Source organism: Rhamphochromis sp. 'chilingali' (genome assembly GCF_963969265.1).
Source record: "Rhamphochromis sp. 'chilingali' genome assembly, chromosome: 10".
In the NCBI taxonomy this organism is placed as follows: Eukaryota; Metazoa; Chordata; class Actinopteri; order Cichliformes; family Cichlidae; genus Rhamphochromis; species Rhamphochromis sp. 'chilingali'.
In genome coordinates, this window is record NC_137937.1 from 21,428,972 (window position 1) to 21,450,623 (window position 21,652).

The following is a 21,652-nucleotide window of genomic DNA, read 5'->3' on the forward strand; positions in this document are numbered from 1 at the left end:
CCTTTCCTCTTTACATTTCTATGGTGGTCTTTTTTTTTTTATTGACCCTAGCTTCACCCTGGCTTAAATTGTAAGGCACAGCTAAATGCAGAACAGTGGGGAGTTTCACGGCCACGTAAAGGAGGCTTCAGTTCTGTTCTGGTATCAGCTTTATTTAGCAGAGGTGTGGTTGCTGGGTTTCCCTCTGTTGCTTCCCAGAACCCCATCACCAACCCCTCATCCATGTGAAGGACACCAAGAGCCAAGCCCATGGCTGACCAGGCCACACAGAATGACATTATGACTATGAGCCTTGGGCCAACCTCCAGTTAGCCAAATGTGTGCTGAAATCAGCTAAGGATGGCCAAAGTTAAATTTGGTCTTAAGTTATACAAAGTGGATGTTATACGTGGTCATTGGGATAAAAAAAAAAGTAAAAATGACAAAAAACACAAACAGGCTTGCAACAAGACTTCAATCACTTTTACACGTTTTACAAGCTGCTCGTGTTAGCTCTGCAAGTGTTGCTGCAAATGTAGCACACTTGTTTCCTCTTAAAGGCATGAACTGACATTACTTTATTGATGGCTGGACTGACAGAGTGGCTAATGAAATTACTTTACACTTAAAAAAAGAAAAAGTAAAGGACGTGTAGCCAAAGAGATTTAGTCGTGGCTGTGAGTTACCCCAAACACTTAATAAAGTTAGATGAAGGAGCATAAAAAGGCTGAACTAACATGACCTCCCGACGACCACCTCATGAGGAGAATGGCTCCTTTGGCCAACTATTTTAACAGGCGCTCCAGAGGAAAAGGCATCAAGAGAGGCGTATGCATTTACACATACGTGTAACAGAGGTGACCAGTGTTGGTTTTGTGTTGATATTGCCTGACTAAACTTGACCTTTAGGGCATGTTTACAGTATATACAAACTTCTATATGGCAGTGATCCCTAAGTGTGACAGAAGTAATATCCTGCAAGCGTGAGGTTGTGCAGCTTCTCTTTTTTTCTTATGAAAAACAAACCATAAAACGGTGAAAATTTCCCTCTCTTTTGAAGAGTACTCGCATTCATTCTCACCTATTCTCTGTTGCTCTCTGTTTTGTTGTGTCTGCTGGCTGCTTAACTCCCAGATCTGAGATCGGATACGCTCACTGCGGCTCTCCTTCTCAGTCTCCTGTGAAAAAAAAAGAAGAAAAGAATAACATGTGCTTAGTGATCTTCAATTCAGCTGCAAAAAGCAAAGCTGCACTCAACTGAGCTGAAATTCTCAAAAGGCTCAATGCGTTCAGCCATTGCTCCGAGCAGCAGGCAGCCACTCCTCCAATCAAAACCAGAATGAAAGATCAGTTACTGTCGTAGGTCTGAGGTTAGCTGGTGATCACAACTGTCTTTTGTTTGAGGTCGAGGTCAAATGCTCGAGGCGTTGAGCATGGATGAGCAACACAGCTTGGCCAGCTGGAAAAGTAAGGATGTTTACTTTAGATTGTGTATGGCTGAGAAAGAGAGAGAGGCGCCCTGAGTGGCTAAAAAGCAAACATGTGCATTCACCACCTGGTTTACTGCTATATTAGGCCCATGATTTGACCATCTTTAGATTACCTCAGCACTTTAACCAATGCAGGAGGTCACGGGGAGGAGGCGGCAGCATTTTGGATTGAAGAAAAGAAACAGGAGAGAGAGAACAGAGAGGGAAAGATGTGGATGCCGACACTACTGTTGGGCCTCTGGTGCTTGACCTTGAGCTACTCCACGGGAAAATCAGCTGCACAAATAGGGCTTCTCTGAGCACACACACACACACACACACACACACACACACACACACACACACACACACACACACACACACACACACACACACACACACACACACACACAGTCTTCAAATCACCAACAAACATACTCTTAACTCAAACTTCTGGAGACTTAAACTTTTCTACTAAAGGGCAAAATTGTCTTGTGTGGAGCTTCAGGTGTTGCTCATCACTCAGCAGCTCATTTGAAATGATGAATGACATCACAGCGCAAAAATCACTTTAAAAGAGGCATCTGGGTTAAGAATAGCACAACAAATGCTGGGGTGGATCCTGAAAAAACATACAATACATGAAAATATAATACTTAAACCAGATTTACAGCCTACTATTACTGCCAAATGCTCCTTAAACACATTCACTATCTCTCAGGCATGGAAAGAAAGTGCACACACCCAACCGCACAATCAGTTCCCCATGTGTAAATTATGTTATTCAAGACAAAAGGCTGGCCTGGTTGTTAACAGCAGAAGCAGAGTGAAAATCCTACAAATCACACCTTTGGTGTTTTAAATGGAATTTAATCAGTGCAATGTGTGATCCGTGCAGACAGAGGACCAACCACAAAGCCTGCTCCAAGTCAAACACAAGCAAGAGGCAAGAAAGAAACCCGACAGCTTTATGCTCTCTTGACTGTGACCTTCCCCTCCTTGAGCAGATCACAGGAGATAGTGGCTTGAAAGCAGAGGAGAAAATGTGATGAGACGCAGGCAAAAGGTGAATGTGGAAAATGCACAGCTCGGGTTGGGACACATGATTACATTTTGTTGCTAAAATAAGCCAAAAGGGGAGTTGAACTCCTAAATGTGATATTATAACAGTATAAATCTACGTAGCAGGTGCCCTGATGTCACTTTTTCCAGGTTTCCATATGGAGCTAAAAGCAGAGCACAGACTCAGGGGCTCGAGAAAAAGGTTTTCTGAGCTTTTCTAGACAACAATAAATGTCACCTATACACTGCGGCAAGCCACAGAAACATAGCAGAATGCTCCTATAATGAGTCATTAAAGCGTCTGATGGTTTTGCAGGGCACAAACAGTCTCCTGTAATGAAGGCACTATGGTGCACTGAGGCGAGAGGATGCTCGCATCCTGAGCGCAGTCACCCAATCAAAGAGTCGCAGGGGGAGATAATTGTGTTCGAGCAACAAACACAATTAAAGAGAACAAGCCTTCCCTCACGTGCTCACCCCCCTCACCCTCTGCTGCTCCTACCGGGCCTCAGACAGACAGCCGTCATTTAAAACTCCCACTAAACCACAGGGAACATATTTCTCACAGACAGCGAGGCTGAGTGAAAAAAAAGGGGAAGATAAAGTGGAAATAGAGATCGAGACCAGAGTACAGGACCTGCTGCCAGCCGCCATGCTATCATTAGCGGCTTCGCTCTGGCCCTGATGGCTGGGACCTGACAGAGGGGAACCAACACCGACACCCTGTCGCTCCAGCCAATTGTCCCATACGGCCTCAAGGGCCTGTTTGTGTCAGACTATAACTGCAAAATCTCAACCTCGTAAACACAAAAACAACTGTCCTCTCCCGTGACCGCAGCGAGACGTGGGCCATCTGGACTCCTCTGAACCCTCAACTCCACAAAAAACAACAATGAGAGCTCAGAATGAGACACAAGCACCTCTTTTACCAACCAGCTCACACAAGTGAGCTCAACTGTGGATTAACACGCCGGGTTTTAATCCATAGTTGGATTAAATGACGGGGTTTAACTTCCAGTTTTCCGTGGAAGTTAAATCCATCACTCCACTGGTGAGGTCAGACCCATTTGAGGGTCTTCCATGCCGCTACGTGGAAGAAGAAGAAGAAAAGAAGAAGGAACCTGGCGGCTCACTTTCCATTACGGCAGCCTGAGGAACCACACGCTCGGCTAACCTCCAACAAATGAAATACAATATCTGGAATGAAGCAGGAATCATCTCTGCATCACATATACACTCAGTCTGGAGTGAGGAAACCCGCAGAAGTCGTCAGACCAGAGTCTCATTCCCATTTTTACTTACTGCAGATCAGCACATGCCAGTCTAAGCTTTCCTTCTGGTCTTTTTTAGACTTTTCCTCCTACAGGACGCTTTCACAATTTACCTCTAAGAAGTCTGCTAAACCCTCTCTATTGCACATACTGGGGCTTGTTTTTGACAACTAAGGTTCCTTATTGTAGCAATTTTATGATTAAACAACAAACCAACAAGCAGCCTGTCTGAACTGAACACGCCTAGATAGTAAGCGAACCTGCAAACTTTCAAAGTTTAGTTTAATAAATCCATTTTAAAATCCAGCATTAAATATTACAGTTTCTGTTAAACTTGTTAAACAACACTTTGACTATTTGAATGGATCTTCATGCAAAACGTGAAAACTTTCAGCTGTAGTTAGTCTACCTGTTGGCTAAAATGCGCACCGAGCGATCTAAGTGAGCAATAAACCATTAAGTACACATACCTGAAATGTAAACACAGAGGCAGGCACATCCCATTCTCCGCTCAGAAAGAAATGAGCACAGACTGACGAGGAAAGATATTTACATGCCTTTTCAGGACAAGGAAAAAAAACAAAAAAAAAAACAAAGGTTAAGAAAATGAGAGGCGTGTTTAGCCTGCGATAAAATCAGAGTGACATTTACCTTCTCTTCACGCGACTGACTGCCTCTCTCTCTCCCTCTCTATCAGCAGCAACCCTCTTGGAGTCAGGACGTCCGCTATTCTGACGCTCTGCTCCCGCAGCCACATCATACACACCCACGCACAAACATTTACACCACCACAAACACCACACACATACACATATAATACCAAGAAGCCACTCCCTTGACTTCCCCTCCCTCCCATTCTGTCTCCAGAGGGATCTGACCCCCACCACACTCAGACTCACGGACACTTTTACAGGTTAATGGGTTGCCTGGTTGACACATTAACTTCTGACACACTCTGCTCTCGTTTTGACTTCTTTTTTGGGGAGTTGTGCTCTTCAAAAAAAACAAAAAACACAATTTAAATATTTTGTGCCTTTATGTGTTGCAATAATCAAAAGGACCCTTTCTGTGTGCTGACATTTTTTTCTGCTACATACATATAATTAAAGTTTCCACGTGGTTACTAGAAAATGGGCAAAAGGAAACTTTAAGTGTACCTCAGCTACCCGCGCATGTGAGCATTAGAAACATTAAATTCTAAATGCGATCGGAATCTAGCATAAATACAGACAAACAGCCGTATTAACCTACTAATTAAACACCTTCGTTCATCATTTTGTATACAGGCAACTTCTTGAGTCCGGGCTCACATACACATACTGCATGCCGCTTGTGCCTGCGTGCTGCTTTTCAGGCCTATCTAAGACCATCTTCAACGGAACAATTGTAAGAGGCTCAAAGAGATCCGACACTGTGATGTGACTGGAAGGAGCCCTGCTGCTGCTGCTGTTGCTGGCTGATGTTTTTTTTGGCCCACATTCCCATTTCAGTACAGACTTTTAAGACTGCCGGGGCACAGCTGGTGGGCCGTCTGTCTGTCCATCCTTCCGAATTCAACCCCCGACCTCCGCATTTTCCCACTCCCCCTCCTCGTCCATCCTCACAATTTCACCAACGTACTGTTCAGCTGTCTTGAAGGAAGTGAGGTAAAATAGGCTTGAGTGATAGGGCATCCTGTTACGCCAACATGCCATCATCACTTCCTAGCTGAGGAGAACACACACACACAGGAATGCAAGCAAAGCACAGGCTCCAGCAGACAATGGGACTGATACTAAAAGCCTTTCATTTCTCCCCCTTTGCATCTCTGTGGTGGGAAAAACAAGTGCTTTTAAATGAAACACCAGAACTCTGATAAGGTGAGTGACTGTATTTTTCCCCTCTTTAAAAGCACAGATATGGGAGGTGGTCTCATCACTCAGGGACTTAGTCTTAAGAGCAGTGACTGCATACAAAATGAATTTTCCCTATAGAAATCCTATCCACTGGAAAGAGAGCTTTTATCAAGAAACTGATCACTGACAGCGGATAACCTAACGTCTCCTCCTGTAAGGCTCCGCTGCTCAGCCACAAGAGGGCACACCAGCTGTGAGGGACCTCTGAGACAAGGCCGAATACTCCAGCTAAAAGTAGTTGTCCGACAGATGTAACAGAAATCTTAAGAAATCCATACTTTAAAACTTTTTTTTTCTTCAAAAATGAGACAGGCTTTTCAGTTACATGTGTGTGAAATGACAGCACCTGGGAGACTCTCCCTGTCAAAAACAATTTTCCGCCCTCACACCAAAGTCAAAGCACATTTTATCATTTTCCTCGGTTTGGTCGAACCTGAATAGGAATATGTGACAAACACATTCCTCCCTCTGTGGCGCCTCAGGCATGTGTTTTTTTGTTTTGTGTGCAGCTATATTCCCGCTCCGGTAAGTGACTCAAGTCTCATTGTTTGTTGTTTTGTGCATTCTTCACTGCGGCAGCAGAGAAACCTCGGTGGTCACTGCTGCCATGCAACAGAACGTGACACCCGTAAACGGCCCCATGCATAGATGATTTTTGTAAATGGAAGTTGACACCAGACGGTTTACCGGTCAGATATAAGTGAGATGTCAGGACTGCACCAGCACAGCGCTGTGACATTTAATCGTTCTTCTTCCCACTCCAGTAACTCTGCAGTACTCACCCCAGTTCCCATGCTGCTCTGGGACTGCACACCCTCAGGCTCCAAGCCAGAAGTCTTCCCCCTCTCCACGACCACTAACAAACAGGGGCACACAATAGAAATACAGTACAGGAATATTTAGAGCAAAGTAGATACCTTCTCATAATCTCATCTCATGTTAACATTCTGGTCATGTGTGATTTTAAAAGAAGAGGAAACACAGGGGGACACAAGTTAAATTGAAAATGGGTTGCTTTTTTGTGTGCGTGTATCACCCTGTACATACAGCCTCCTACGTGCAGTTCAATGTTCACACGGGCCAGACAGCACTTAGGCATGACAGGAATCCCCTATCTGACCCAGCATCGTAGATCTGCCCTAGTAACTATGGCACTGAGCGCTCACACGTGAACATACTTTATGGCCAAGACAATGATAAGGCCAACTTACTTTTACTTTCACGTTCCACAATGAATAGCTAAGTTCATTTCTTTACCTTTAATTCTAGCACCCTCTTCTGGATGTGCACATGGTGCCTGGATGGCTCTTGAAGTATTGATGTCCAAGTGCTACAATGATGGATGCTGTAGCACATGGAATCAGTGAATGTGCAAGATAACTCTAAGCCAAAAGCGCATGCACGAGACTATGCAAACGGCTTGATTTTTAGGCAGTTTTTCAGCCTAGTTAGTGCCGTTGCCTCACAGCAAGAAGGTCCTGGGTTCAAATCCACCATCTGGCCGAGGTCTTTCTATGTGCATGTGTTTGCATGTTCTCCCTGTCTATTGTTGCACCAAGGCCCAGTATGAGAGAACCAGGGATTATTTCATAACAATGTAATAATTTTCATCTGTAAATGAGCAATAATTAGTCCATCTCTGGAATTTCTTCCTCTCTGCATCCTCATCAAACCAATTTACATCTTTTGCAACAAACCGCAAACATCTGAAGACTTGAAATTCTGACATATTTCCCTCTGGTGCATTTCTCTCTAATTACACTGGTGCAAATTATAGCTTGGTTAAACTGTTTGAGATGCCACCGTGGCATGAAGACTGCAACACCCTAATTTGATTTGTCATTATAAGACAAGATGTTTCTGATTCCGCTCCGTCAGACAAGTGTTACTGGATCCCACTCACCCTGCTGCTGCTCCTCTTGAACTTGCCGAATGGCCGCTCGGATCATTCTCCTCTCCTTGAACTCGCTGGCTGCGTTGAGCTATGAGCAAACACACGCAAAAGCTCAGTGAAACTACAAAGTGATGTGAGACGTTAGCATTACTGATATTACGATACGATATTCACCATTTGCTGAAGCTCGTCGATGTCCCGGATTGATTGCAGTTTCTGTTTCAGCCCATCCAAGTTCTCGTTGGATTCTGACCTGAGAAAGAAACGCAAAGACATTTTAATGGATCTTCAACTAGTCCCCACTCACCATGAAACAAACTAGAAAGCCTAATAGTTTAAAATATCAGACTGTAAAACTTTGGCTCCTCTGACTCTAATCTGAAGCTTCTGCCCATATATTACAGGCAGCTGAAGGTAATTTGAAAGATAAAGGACGGTTTTCTTGGCAGAGAGAAAACCCAGAGGGAACACTCCCAAATCGAGCATGGAAGAAGTGATATTACGACGTGACAGATTTGACAGCCAATGACATTCCCCCCCACCCCTAAAAAAAAGCTGCATTTATTTTCCCTTTTTCAGCCTCATATTCTCCATTTCACTCCTTGCTTTTATGGTGGTTTCTATTACTCACATACTCATTATCCTCGCTTCTCTCCGCTCTTTGGCATTAAAAAGATGCGCAGCAATGCCGGAGTGGAATACTTCACATTCCACCACTGTGAGGCACGGGACAATGGCCTTTCCTCCTACCCCATTTCTATCCCACTTTCAGATGGGTTTCTGTGTCCTGGCATATGAATACGTGCATGCATGTGCAAAAGCATGCTTTCTTTAGCAGCTTCACTGAGGCACCTCCTGTGTTATTGTAACGCAAGTCATTCGAGAGCAGCACTGAATGGAAACAATCAGGGCCCCGTCACCACTCTTATATTAGGATTCGGCGATGGAGGAGGAGAGTGGCGGCTGATTCTGTGCGTCTGCTTCTTATCCAATAATGTCACTTCTTCCCTTTACTCCAGAACAGATGATGGGATTGTGGTGCAGTCTTGAACTTTAATGAAAACCTATAAAATATGTCGCAGATCACGTGGAACTTGGGATTTTTCTCAAATCATCCACACTTTGAGTTCCTGCTTGATTCTTGTTCCTTATTGTCTTTATTTAGCAAACGATTCGACCTTTTTCCCCCCTTTTGTCATCTGAAAGAAACTTGTTTCAATTTTGCTGTAAATTTGTTTGCTTTTCATTTTTAATTCTCTAGTCGGTCATTACTGGAGAGATTTCAAGAGATAATATTTTAATTTTACTCGGGTTTACCAGAATCTGTGCTATGTTTATGGCAACATAAAGTGATTCAAATAAGTAACCCATTAGTCCACGCTGCTTAGCTGGATGACAGGTCCTGGAAAGTCTCTGAAAGGTAAATAATCAAACAGACTGCGATAGCTGATCTACGTTAATGTGACACATGACGGTGTGGGATATTTGAAAGTGAAAGTATTTATTGTAAAACAGCCACACTAGGTGGAAATTTTAGGGATGGGAAACTTTACTGTTGCAGTTTTCTCTCTCCTGTGATTTGCTAACTTGACTTTTCCAGAGCTTTCCCAGTGGAGTTGAAGATTGTTTTTTCAGCATTTCCAGTTCACCTGGCCTAGTAAACTGTCATCAGCACAGACATCTGTGTGTCTGTGTGTGCAGCTTCACCTGTGCTGGTTCTCCTTGTCCTCCTGCTGATTGAGGCGTGTGGGTCGAAATCTCTTGCTAGCCAGAGCTGCCTCCATGTCCTCAATCTCCCTCCTCCTCAGCTCCCGGATGGCTGAACGGATGCAGCGCCTCTCATCCAGATCCACAGTTCCATCCAGCTGCAGACACCATAATAAAAGACAAACAGAATAAAGTGCATGAAGGATGGAGGCTGCACAGAGCGGCAAACATTTGGCTTGCAAAGTTTAGTCTTACGTTTGCATATCTGCACATATTCACAAGTAAATACAGCGCAGAGGCTTGCTCACATTTCAGGAAATGGCCACATAGTTACATGAGAGTCTGCAGGTAAAGAGTCACACACCTGCTGACAGTGTAAGTACAAGGTGGCGAGCAGCACTGAGCGTAACACGTAACAAAAGTAACACATTACTGCGATCACATTTTATTTCACCAGTAATGCAGTAATGTGACGTTATAGTACTAAATTTGGTAATTACATTATAGTTACAATATGTTGTTACTTTTGGTCTCAGTAATTAATCCCAGCTCTCTCACACACACACACACACACACACACACACACACACACACACACACACACACACACACACACACACACACACACACACACACACACACACACACACACGAGAGACAGCGTATCCAATAAAGTTTGGGACTCAACTCAGCGATTTTTAATTATGCGAGCCTAATTGCGATTAGGTGTGACTGCGATTAGGATAATAAATGGTGTAAATGGTGTTGAGGAATGTGTTGGAAGAGCTAGAGAATTAATTGGAGAGATTTGGGATTTTTTCCATGCATTGCAGATAACTTTGGATGACACCGTTATCATTTGCTCATGCAGGCATGGTTGGCATGTAGGATAAGCTTTTCACGCAACCTTCAGCTGTTTGAAAAAATACAAATCTGGAATCATTGAACTCCAGCTCCAAGTATGTGCGCGTACTCAGTAGTATAATTAGCTTTCCCACCGATCTCATGGCTTGGTCAGACTATAGTTTGTGGTGACAAAGGTCATGGATGTATCCCTGGTAGGGCTGAGAGAGTACTGTGTACTGTGGCTCAGGAAGTGGAGTGGGTTATCTACTAATCAGAAGGTCGTTTGTTCGATCCCTGGCTCCTCTAGTTATTCTAGTTATCCTTTGGCAAAATACTGAACCCTGACTTCAGTGTGTTTTTTTTTCCAACAAGAAAAAAAATGCTTAGATGCTTCAGATGCTCCATTTAGACATTTTGAGAGTTCAAATAGAGTAGAAGTTCCCATCCATGCACTGCTGGCTTACTTTCGAACATGTAGTAAAGAGTTATAGGGTCAGTAGGGTGATGGGCGCTTTAGAGATTTGCGATGACAAGTGATCAGAGTTCACTAATGTGACGAGACAGAGCGCAGGATTAGAAATTGGCCTGGCAACAGCTGGTGCTCAGCACTAAGGATGAGAAGTGTGTTTGTCTCCCCGGGTCAACACACTACTGTGGTGTCTTACCCTGTCTCGCTGAATGGCAGCCAGACTGCAGCGGGACCCAGAAAAGTTGAATGGCCCACTTAAAACACTGAGTGAGCCATTTCATCGCTCTGAGTGGCTGTTACTTAAAAGGCACATCTTTTCCTCGAGCCAAAGAGGACTAATTAAGGTGTTCAAGTGTATATAAAAGCACACCTGCAGACAGAAACACCACTTCAACAAGACAGGCGCCTTCGTGTCAGCAACAGCCGTGAGCGCAGGGTAGAGAGAGCCCTCTCCTGTCAAACGGGAGATAAATCTCTCTTTTTAAAACAAAAAAACAAAAAAACACAACAGCAGGAACCTGTCAACACACGCAGAGAGGAACAGCTCCTCTGGCAGGCTTTTCTTATGAATCTCATGCTCACACACTTTAAGGTTTCCCGCTGCACCGGTTAAAACCTGCAGTGTTGTGACTCAAACCTGTGTGTGCCAACTGCCTTCTTCTGAAGGGAGCTGGATGTGGTTGTTAAGCTAAGCCCCACATGCTGATGGCTTGAAAAAGGGGGTTGATGTAGCCCCACTGCTAGGCCCATGGGAGGAAGAGGAGGAGGAGGCACTTCTCACAAGAGATGAAGAGGTCCAGTGGTTTTTGAGGTTTCACAAAATATGCAGCCCAAGCTACTCCGGCTCACAGGGGCTCTTTCTTTATGCTGCAATTTGTGTAAATTCAATGTGCTGAGCTGACTGAAAAGAAAGGGTAAGAAGAGAAAGTGCTCATAAACAGCTGGAAAGAAAGGATATGAGAAAGCAGGAGATGGATAATAGGTTATAGTAAAGAAATGGAGCGTTAGGATGACAAAGAAAAACGAAGGAGAAACTAGACCTGTGCATGACTAAAAATGGGCAGATGAGAGCTGGGTGGGAAACAGTCAGTCCTCGCAAAGGTCATTCCTCACATTCCTACTGACTCACAAGAGAAAAAGAAGGCAGCGAAATACAGCAATCAGGCACTGGGTTTGTTTCTAGCCCAGCACAGAGAAACTATGACCTGGTGAGACAATGGCTGGTTTCTGATTGTGAAGCAGGAAAATGAGATCACATTCGCTCATCACTGGCCAGTGTGTCCTTCACACGCCCGTGTTACACTAACTCAAACACTCTCCCTCGAGTCATCCCTTACCACACTGCCGGGCTCTGCGCTGAGCGAGTGTCAGGATGTGATGGTACAGCCAGTACTCTTTTCACCAAGTATCAGGGCTAACTAATTTATTTATTCATGATTTAGAGCAGCACAGCTTCAACCCTCAATTCAAAGACAGTAATGTGTGCCTAGCATTCTCTAGCAGGCTCCAATTCAGCTTAAACTTAAAACAAAAATCATGAGAAATGATTAAACAGTGTGGAGAGAATCAGAGCATGTGACTTAAATGGAGGAATTAAAGTCATTAAGAGCAGACTCGAGCACTTCGACTTGACCTGCTCTAAAAACAACTTCAAATAGTAACGTCTAACATGTACAGGGGGTTTAAACGGACCAATCAGCAGACAGATGGCTGCTGGATTGGTTGCAACATTTATTTGTTGAATTCAACTGGCCAGTGCCGCCAAAGACTGTAACCCACTTTCTCCCTTTACATATCTGCACTTCCTCGCACAGGAAAGAAATGAGCGGGCTTAACCCAGACTAATAAAACACACCTTACACCTGGATGCCTGCCAAACAAAACAGAATAACGGTCAAAGAAGCAGAGACGGAAACATGCGCTTGGGTAGTAACAGAGTCCAGTTGGCGCCTCGTGACAGCGGCCTTGACAAAGAGTGAGCTGTGTCATGAGAGCGGAGAAGGGGAAAAATATCCCTTTGGTTACACGCTGACAGCATCTCACACCAGTGACCGTCCCTGCAGGCATTTTTCAAACCAGACCACAAACCTCTGGCTCACCAACTGTCACTGTGGCTCCAAACAGCGACACAGTGACCCAGAAAGAGGCCGTTACACCCAGACAGAAAACGTTGCTCGTGCCTCTAACAAGACGCATGACTCAGAAATCGCACATGACGACGTCGTCACACACGCAGAGTACGTTTTTACAGAAAATGATGCAGTCACTGAGACATCAGCGCCAGATATCAGCACCTTTAATGACTGCAGACAGTCATGCTGCAGTCTGGTCTGCTGTGCTGAAAGACCTTCAAGGAAAATGCCGCCACACCTGTCAGCCTCACCTGACTCAGCCGGTGAGATCCAGGAGGAAGGAGGTGGATATGAGAGGGTGATGAGAGAACAATCCTTGCTGGGAGACAGGTATTAGAGACATTACGCCATGATATTTGTGAGGAAACAAGGAGAGAGGAGGCGAATGACAAAAGAAAGTTGCTTCACAAGGGAGTTGGTAAAAACTTGCACTTGAAGGGTGCTTTGAGTCACTTCCTGCCAAGCAGCAGCTTTCTATGGAGTCAAAACCTCAAACCTCCAAAAGACATCCGACTGAAGCAGCTCAATCAATCACAGCCAATTAGAGAGCTCCTGCGGTTTACCAGTAATCCCAACCAGCTGACGACATGCTCCTGAGGACAGGAGCACCCTCTGAAGTCATCTGGTACACATGAGAGACACAGGTTTCAATAGGACTATGTTTCGGGAGGCCAATTTAATTTTAATTTGCCCGATATAGAAACTGCACCAGATGTGGTTAAAAAGGTGGGGATTTAAGGTAGTCACAATATTGGCATCAACTACATCATAAAAACTGCCCTCTGTGGGTCTTGTGCTGTCAAAACAGCTTAGGCTAGGGGAGGTGCTGTCCCACACACTCAGATTTGGTTGGCTCAAGTGGAGGCAACTTTTCTAAAACTTGAAGATGTTACCAGACAGAGTAGCTTGTGACATCTTGTCTAGTGACATCAGTTTTAATATGTAAAACTTTTTAAAAAATTAGCCAAAAAAAAAAAACAAACCTTTATCTTCTGTTTTTGCTTATACTTATACTTATATATACTTACTTATACTGTTTATTAACTGAGAGTGTTACATTCAAATGCCAAACATATTAGATAGGTTTGTTAGATATGTCAAAATGAACTCCTAGCATAGTCCCACACAAAGACAGGTTACTCTTTGTCCTGCATTTAATGTGCTGGAGTCTTTTCACCGTAGTTGTAGCCTGTCAATCATGGACCCACAAGACCTCCAAGGCGACTTGGCAAAAATCTGTCCACAGACAAATCAAAGCCTGCCAAAGTACTCAAAACTGCCTTTGTAGTAGTTCCCATGACCGCTGGTATTTTCAGGACTACATTTTGACATTGTGAAACATGTGAAAACATGCAGTGCTTAGACAGGATTAATATACAAATGATGTGTCAACCTCTATTCTTTTCCCAGCGTTAGATCATTGTTTGGTAATAACGCAGAGCAGTACACAGCCTCTGAATGTCTGAGCATCTTTAACAAATAGACCACTTATTATATGAAAGCTCTGGCTTTCAGACGTTTTTGTGCACTGGGTTGAATGGTAACACACAGGAGCCTTGATGGGAACATGAAACGTTGCGTGCTGAAAATTTCTTCTTTTTTTTTTAATTTTACATTTTTTAATTTGCCTGTATTTGTCAAAAAATATGATTTCTTCTGCAGCTGTATATATTTAAATATATAAGAGGTTTGCATGTACTTTACAACACTAAACTCAGGTATTACAAGTATAAAAGTTAGCTGTAAAAACTGCATTACTGTTGAACAACGCTGTGAGAAGAGGTTCACAAAAGTTGGGTCAAACGTTGCAGCTTGTTTTGTGAACCACATCATTCACACACACACACACACACACACACACACACACACACACACACACACACACACACACACACACACACACACACACACACACACACACACACACACACACTGCTTGTGTAAATAAGAATATATGAAGCTGAAGGAGAATCTAAAATAATAATAAATAATATATACGGAAAAGCTTGACATGGCATGCAAACGAAAAACCAAATACAGTAAATAAACAAACCAAAGGTTTTATAATTAAAAATTCTCCAAAACCAACATTTTCTTTGATTGACTCATAACAAATTAATAGGGGTCAAATTTAGTGTGAACAATATCACAAAAATGCATTTTCTGAAGAAACTGCAGTGTGAATGCTGATAGCTGAATGTCTTGAGCTCATATGACATATCTGCTGAATTTTAAGTTAAAAAATGTTGAATGAGCTGAAAAATACAGAATTTTTCACCTGAAAACAAAAGTGCAGAACTGTTGAAAGCTGACATTCACACAGAAGAAGTTGAAAAGTAGCTCACAATGTTTTAAAGTGTAAATTAGAAAAAGCTGAGTAATGAGAAAAGAAAATTCAGAGTCAGAAAACATCTGAATGAATATTAAAAGTTCATATTCATTCTGAATGACTGAAATGTGATCCCTCTACTTGGATCCACACAGTTCAAAAAGTTTACAACTCTGAGCTTTGGAAGACACACTGTTGGAAAGAGAATAACGATGGCTACGTTTTGAGGGTAAAATGATGGCTGTAGAGCAAACACTGTGGACACAGCAGCAGTTTTAAGATGAATCTTGGCAGAGTGACAAACAGAGCTCATTAAGCAGGCAGGTGTGAGCCTGGTTGCTATAGCAACTCCAGCCAGTGGCACCAGACACACACAGACAGACATGCGCCCGTCTGCTGCTGGTTTAAATAAACAGAAAAGTGAGCCCAAAACAAATGCTTCCCAAGAGAAAACTACAAGTCGTATTGACAAAATCCTTTTGCTGTGAGCGCCAGCAATGTCCAGTCTACAGAATTCTCAGTTTTCATGCCTGTGGAGTTTATTATATGGACGTGGCTATTAAAATAAACAAGAGCAAACCTGAAATTTTGCAACAGACAAAATTGATCAAAACCTGTGGGACTACATAAAGGATCAGAATTACCAGGGTCTCCCCATAAGAGAATTGAGGCCAATTTTACAAATTATCGAATGAAATGAAATCAAATATCAAATGCTCTGTACCACCTCAGTTCTTTGGGAATAGTGCATGCTGACCTCAAACCTGGAAACATAATAGTTGTGAACCGCCATGAGTCTCCCGTCAAAGTCAAAGTTATTGACTTTGGCCTAGCACGTCCTGTGTCTGTAGTGATTCCTGGTACCTGTGTGCAGACAATTTGGTATGAAGTTATGCCTCATATTCCATATAATGAAGCAATTGACATGTGGTCTCTGGGGCTGGTAGCTGTGGAACTTGCTATGGGGGTGCCCCTACCCTGGGAAAATGGATTACGATGCTTTAAAATTCAGACTGTGGCATGGCCAAAACGACCACAGCAAACAGCGCTGGACATTTAAGGCAGAAGAACAATTTCAGTATGAGACAGGATACCAATCCAACGACACTCGAAATATAACACTGCAGCATCTTGATGACCTCAAACAAGTAATCACAGTTAGAACAGGACCTGAAAGTGATACAGATTTATTGGTCAGCCTGATTAAACGGATGTTGGCCTTGGATGCAAACCAGCGCATCAAACCCTTGGAGGTTCTCAAGCATCCCTTTTTTGACCCTGGCCTGAGAGTTCCCCCTGCATTAAAATGAGAAGCAGAGGGAGACAAAAGTCTCCAGCATTGCTTCTTTGACCCCAGACAAAAGTGACAAAACCACAAGCAGGGGTTGGAAAAAGCAATCAGAAGAAGAAATCAGCAGAAATCCACTGCAAACACTTATCTACAATTCAAACCCAATACTCCTTTAAAACTGATAACAACAGCTTAAGATTTTAACAAAAAAGTAATTAAGTTGCTCCAATATTTATCACTTTGGCTTTTTAAAAAAAAAAAAAATTATTTTCACTCCCCCCACCCCAACCAGTCGCGGCTCACAGGGAATCCTCTGATTGTTGGAGTGGCCAAATACTGTAAGGTAGGGGTCTCAAACTCCAGTCCTCAAGAGCTACTGTGTGTTATAGTAGCTCTCGAGGACTGGAGTTATAGAGACTCCTGCTCTAGGGGAACTAGCAATTCTTGTGAAAATTTAAAAAACATCCTTAAAAACAACAACAATAACAACAACCAGCAAATATGGTCTTGAACGTGGGCACAATTTTGGTGAAAATCCACTAAGTACTCACTGTTTCAAGTTCATACCAATATTCAAAGTGGAGCAGCGGACACCTTACCATGACATCAATCCTTCAATGAGACCCCAAACACCATGTTTACACTGGTAAATTGGATACAAATTAATTAAATAAACCAGCTTTAAGCATCAACTAAGTCTTGTCTGTAATTCTTTAAAAATACAGAGCTACCCTTCAGCTTCCTAGTAGACAAACTGTCATGGTACTGGGTCTGGTGACCCAGGGTTCTTATGTTTTTGAGTTGTGTTAATATTGCAGTGTCAGTCATGTTTTTTTTGTTGTTGTTGTTGTTTTTTTTGTCTGTATGGGATTTGTGCTTATGTATAGTTTTTAGTCTTTAGGGTTCTGTCTCAGTTTCTTCCCTGTCTTTCCGTATTTCATGTTCCCTCTCTGTCTCTCCAGTCAGTAATGCTTCTCCATATTTTTCATGCTTCCTGTTTTATCTTGATAGTCCTTGTCCTGCATTCGATGTATTCAATTTTGCTTCCCCTTTGTCATGTTATGTCAGATTAGCCCCCAGCTGTGTTCCCACCTGTTCCCACCTCTCATTATCCTGCCTGTCCTCAGTCTCCCTCTGTTTGAACATTTTCTCTGAAATTAAAATACATTTTCGAAGTGGCAATCCTTCTTGCCCGGATGGACTCTTTTATTTTGTGTTATAGGCTACAGCTTCATAGTGTTCATAGTAAGCAAGTCTCCGTTTCAAGTATGAAGAGAAGACTTCAAGCTGCAGGTTTGAGAGGACGAGTTGCAGCAAGAAAGCCATTGCTAAGACATCAGAAGAAGACAAAGAGGCTTGCCTGGGCCATGAAACACTGCTATTGGACTACTGTAGACTGGAAGAAGGTATTATGGACTGATGAATGATAATTTGAAATCTTTGGTTCGTCACACAGGATCTTTGTACGCCTTCGAGTAGGCAAAATGATAGTTCCACAGTGTGTGGCATCAACTGTTAAACAAGGAGGAGGAAATGTGATAGTCTGGATCCAGGGTCGGTGACTGAGAGTGAGAGACACCCTGAACCCAAACGGCTACCACAGCATTCTGCAGCACCCTCTGGTATGCGCCTAGTTGGTGAAGGTTTTATCCTACAGCAAGATAATGACCCAAAACATAAGCCCAGTGTCTGAGACCCCTCAGACCAAGTGACCTTTTGACTCTCAGTGGGTGTGTGCAGGTCTCGTCTCATTTTGCTGTTTTTTTACTGAAAGCTAGGACTTGTACAGTTTTACACAAAGGTCTCAAGTATGTGGTTGTGCATCCATGTGCATGAATATAAAGGAGAGGTAGGGGGTACTGTGTTTTTGTGCATGAACAGAGCCCTAGAGTAATAATTTCCAGAGTAGACTGAGGTTTGAGTGCAGCCAGGCAGCTGATTGGATCAGTCCTGTGTCAAGTCCACAAGTGAGTGTGGCCTTATAAGGAAACACGGGACGCTTCTTTAAGCAAAAGCTGAAATAGATTAGCAGCTGCCACCGAGGAAGCTGGGCTGCTACTGACAAACAAACAAACAAACAAACAAAAAAAAAAAAAACAGAGAAGTGAGGGTGAGTAAAGCTCAGAGTAATTTTAATTACCATATAATGCCCTTGTTGGTTTTCTTCAGGGCAAAACTCCAAGATTTAATGATTGATCAAGTGGATCAATTACCTCACAATGCCTGCATACAGTAGGTCTCCACACACACAGACAAAGATAGGTGGAAATATAATCAGGATAGCAACAGAAAGCCCTGCGAGGCAGAGGACACCTGGTTCTGGAGAGGAGGCAGTTTCAGTTGCCTTTCAGCTGAAAACCAAACTCAAGGTTAGAAGTCATTGTGTTACAGAGCACTCTGAGCCTCCATTGTCTGTGATGAAGAAAAAGAAGGAGCATCTATGAAATATACAGGTAAGTGAGGGAGAGATAACTGTGCATGTGCCAACGTGCTTGCAGCAAGTGCAGTTGCACGTGTAGGAAAGCTTAAAATGATTTCAATAGACAGACCTGGGAAAACACTGTCCCCCTTTACACTAGAGGTAGCAGCCACAAAGAACAGACACATAGAGGAATGCGCGGGGGCCACGAGGGTGGGGTGGGGGGGGGGTGGGGGTATAGTAATCAACAATGCCCTATAGGGCCGTAATGATGCACTGAAGACAGATCTGGACTCGAATGTGCTGTATTCATTTAGTCTCACATTAGTGCAAACAACTCCACACACTGAAGGATTAATCAGCGCATGCTTCATTGTGCACACATGGTCGGCACTCTGATCTAAACTGCAAAATAATTACTGTTCGGCTGTGTGCAGGACCTCAAAGTTATTTCAGATCTTTGCTGCACTGCTGCGTCTCAGCACACTAAAAATCAGCTCTGCTGTGTAATTCTCTTTGGTCTCGTTCAGCCACTCCTGTGAAAGTGCTTGCCTCCAGACCCGCTGGTCAGGTCGCAGTGAGGTATCCAGGTCGAGCAGGAAAACTGTGACCCACATTTGGGAGCCACTCTCGTAACAGGGTTTATGCCTCACTGTTCCTTAGTACTTTCATTTCTGATACTGAATCTTATCTGTAGGAGCTGGTTCTTGAAGCTGAAATTGTAGTTTAAAACCCCCCCCAAAACACCTTATTTGCTTTTAAAAAAAACATTTGTATATTCCCATCCAGGAGGAACGAGCCTTTCAAAAATCCCACTGCATCCTACACTACAGTTGCACTGTCCTGTGAGAAGACTTTGAAAGTGTATGATGAATCTTCTCTAAATATGCTACATCGCTGGTCAAACCAAAGCCCTGCGTGACCGACTCATTTAGTTTAATGATGGAGGGCCAGAAGGCAGAAGTGGTGTCCCACAGGAAGAAAAAGAGAGGGATAAATGAAGCAATTTGGGATGCTGCAGAGCACAAACTGTTTGTTATAAAAGATCCCAGAGAGGCAGCAATAAAAATCCTGCGTATAACAATGATACAGAGACAGACTGAGAGAGGCAAACAAAATTTAACAGATCAGCAGTGTACATCTCAAGAATGCCACGACATTAACAAGGCCGAGCTGGAAAGCAAAACATAAACATCCGCCTGATGAGTTCTAGGGACTCAGGAAATGCCTCTTTCCTCAGGAAGTTAATATAGAAAAAAAAACTAACAAAGAAAAACAGTGTTTTTAAATTTCTTCAATTGCTCATTTAAAAAGCATTATCCAGCGCCATACAATCATCCTTTTTTATTAACTCTCTATGTGACTTAATAAAAAACTTTTTTTCTCCCTCCTGCTGAATGCAGATCCTTATATGTTCCATTTTCCTCTATAAACAGAGCAACAGCTTAGTATTTAAATGGGAGCAAAATCTGTGTCGACTCCCTCCAGCAGTACAGCTGAGAATCAGAGCTTGGGAAGTAGCATTAGATGGCATCTTAATGGCATCTCAATGAGAGTTAATTTTCTCTTCCCCCTGAGAGAACAACAGATTTCTCATCACATCGAAAAAACTGTATGTTTCATCCACATCTGCTGAGTATTTTTTGTCTAAAAACTGGACAAAGAGAAGACTTTGGAACCCAAAAATCTCCAGACACTAAATTCATAAAGCTCAAGGGAAGGTTGCTGTCCATCTCAGAGACGACTCTGACAGCAGACAGGGACAAGGAGGGGAAGAAAGAAAGCACACGTTCAATGTCTTATTCAGACCTTTTCCATTTGGCTGACTGATGATCCGGACAGAGATCAGTCGCACAAACTGCCTCTGCTGGATCACTTACCAAACAGAGGAAAAGACCAGAGCAGCTGTGACAGCAGCAGCAGTCTCATATCTGACAGTTACAAAACTCGGTGCACCGCCTGCTTGACAGCTACACAATATACTGAGTCTAAACTTCACAGGCGGAGTCTCCTCAGTCGTTCTGAATATCTCCTGGCTGACTGCATCAGAAGTACTGGAAGTAGGAATTCTTCTGACAAGCTGCAGACTGCAAGTTTCTAAGAGTGAAGCGCCATTAGTTTGAGTCAAACCAGACACAGCAACACAACCCACATTGTGCTCAATTTATTTTCAACAATAAACAGAAACTAATTTAGGGAAAAAATATTTTTTTAAACATACACAAAAATAAAGCAACACTACACTACATTGATGTTCCCTTCCTGACACAGTCGTGAAGGGTTCTGCATCTTCTCCTGAGAACAAACTGCTGATATTTTGTTTGCTGGGTGAATGTATAAACAGATAAAACAGAGATGTCAAACTCATTTTACATCGCGCACCACATACAGCCCGCTTTGATCCGGTGAAAATACCCTTTATGTCAGTGTAAAGTAGCTCCACTGCACATTTAATCCCGGAGATCTCAATGCAAGAAAAAGAAGAGCAACATCAACACTACATGTTCCAGTTTTTCTACATGATAAAGTCAGTGTGACTCAATGCGAGCGTAAATCGTAAGAAATAAATATATAAAATGACTGAAAATTCTGGTAGCTCAATGCCCATATTGTCCTGTAATTATACAGTGCAAAGATTTGTTAACTCACAGAAAATGTCCTCTTGTACTTATTTATGTATTTTACTGTGGACACTAAAAAAATAGATATTTCTGTAGTAGATATTGAAAACTGGAATTCTCCTGTCATTTTATTTACCTCTTTATCTATTACTTTATTACTGTAGTTAGAATGGCTGTGGAGAGATATTTATCATTAGGACAAGCTGTAAAATTTATAAAAGCAATTAAAAGTCCAAAAGTGTCCTCCTTCACATTTTCCAAAGATGTT

General features: G+C 42.9%; 1 protein-coding gene and 1 long non-coding RNA gene across 4 annotated transcripts in view; both read right to left on the reverse strand.

Moving 5' to 3' along the window:
- Positions 1-21,652, reverse strand: part of smtnb (smoothelin b) — a gene marked incomplete at its 5' end in the record, with an annotated part of 48,115 nt that overhangs the window by 19,651 nt on the left and 6,812 nt on the right. For all 3 annotated transcript variants that reach the window (XM_080894852.1, XM_080894854.1, XM_080894853.1), the window contains 5 exons: positions 1,061-1,157; positions 6,459-6,532; positions 7,580-7,658; positions 7,745-7,823; positions 9,278-9,435. In XM_080894852.1, coding sequence (XP_080750978.1) covers positions 1,061-1,157; positions 6,459-6,532; positions 7,580-7,658; positions 7,745-7,823; positions 9,278-9,435 — 487 coding nt within the window. The remainder of the gene's footprint in view (positions 1-1,060; positions 1,158-6,458; positions 6,533-7,579; positions 7,659-7,744; positions 7,824-9,277; positions 9,436-21,652) is intronic.
- LOC308404695 lies at positions 1,166-6,448 on the reverse strand. The gene is made up of 3 exons (XR_013973176.1): positions 4,433-6,448; positions 4,252-4,338; positions 1,166-1,438 (listed from the first exon to the last, which is right to left on the reverse strand). It is a non-coding gene; the product is annotated as an uncharacterized lncRNA (long non-coding RNA).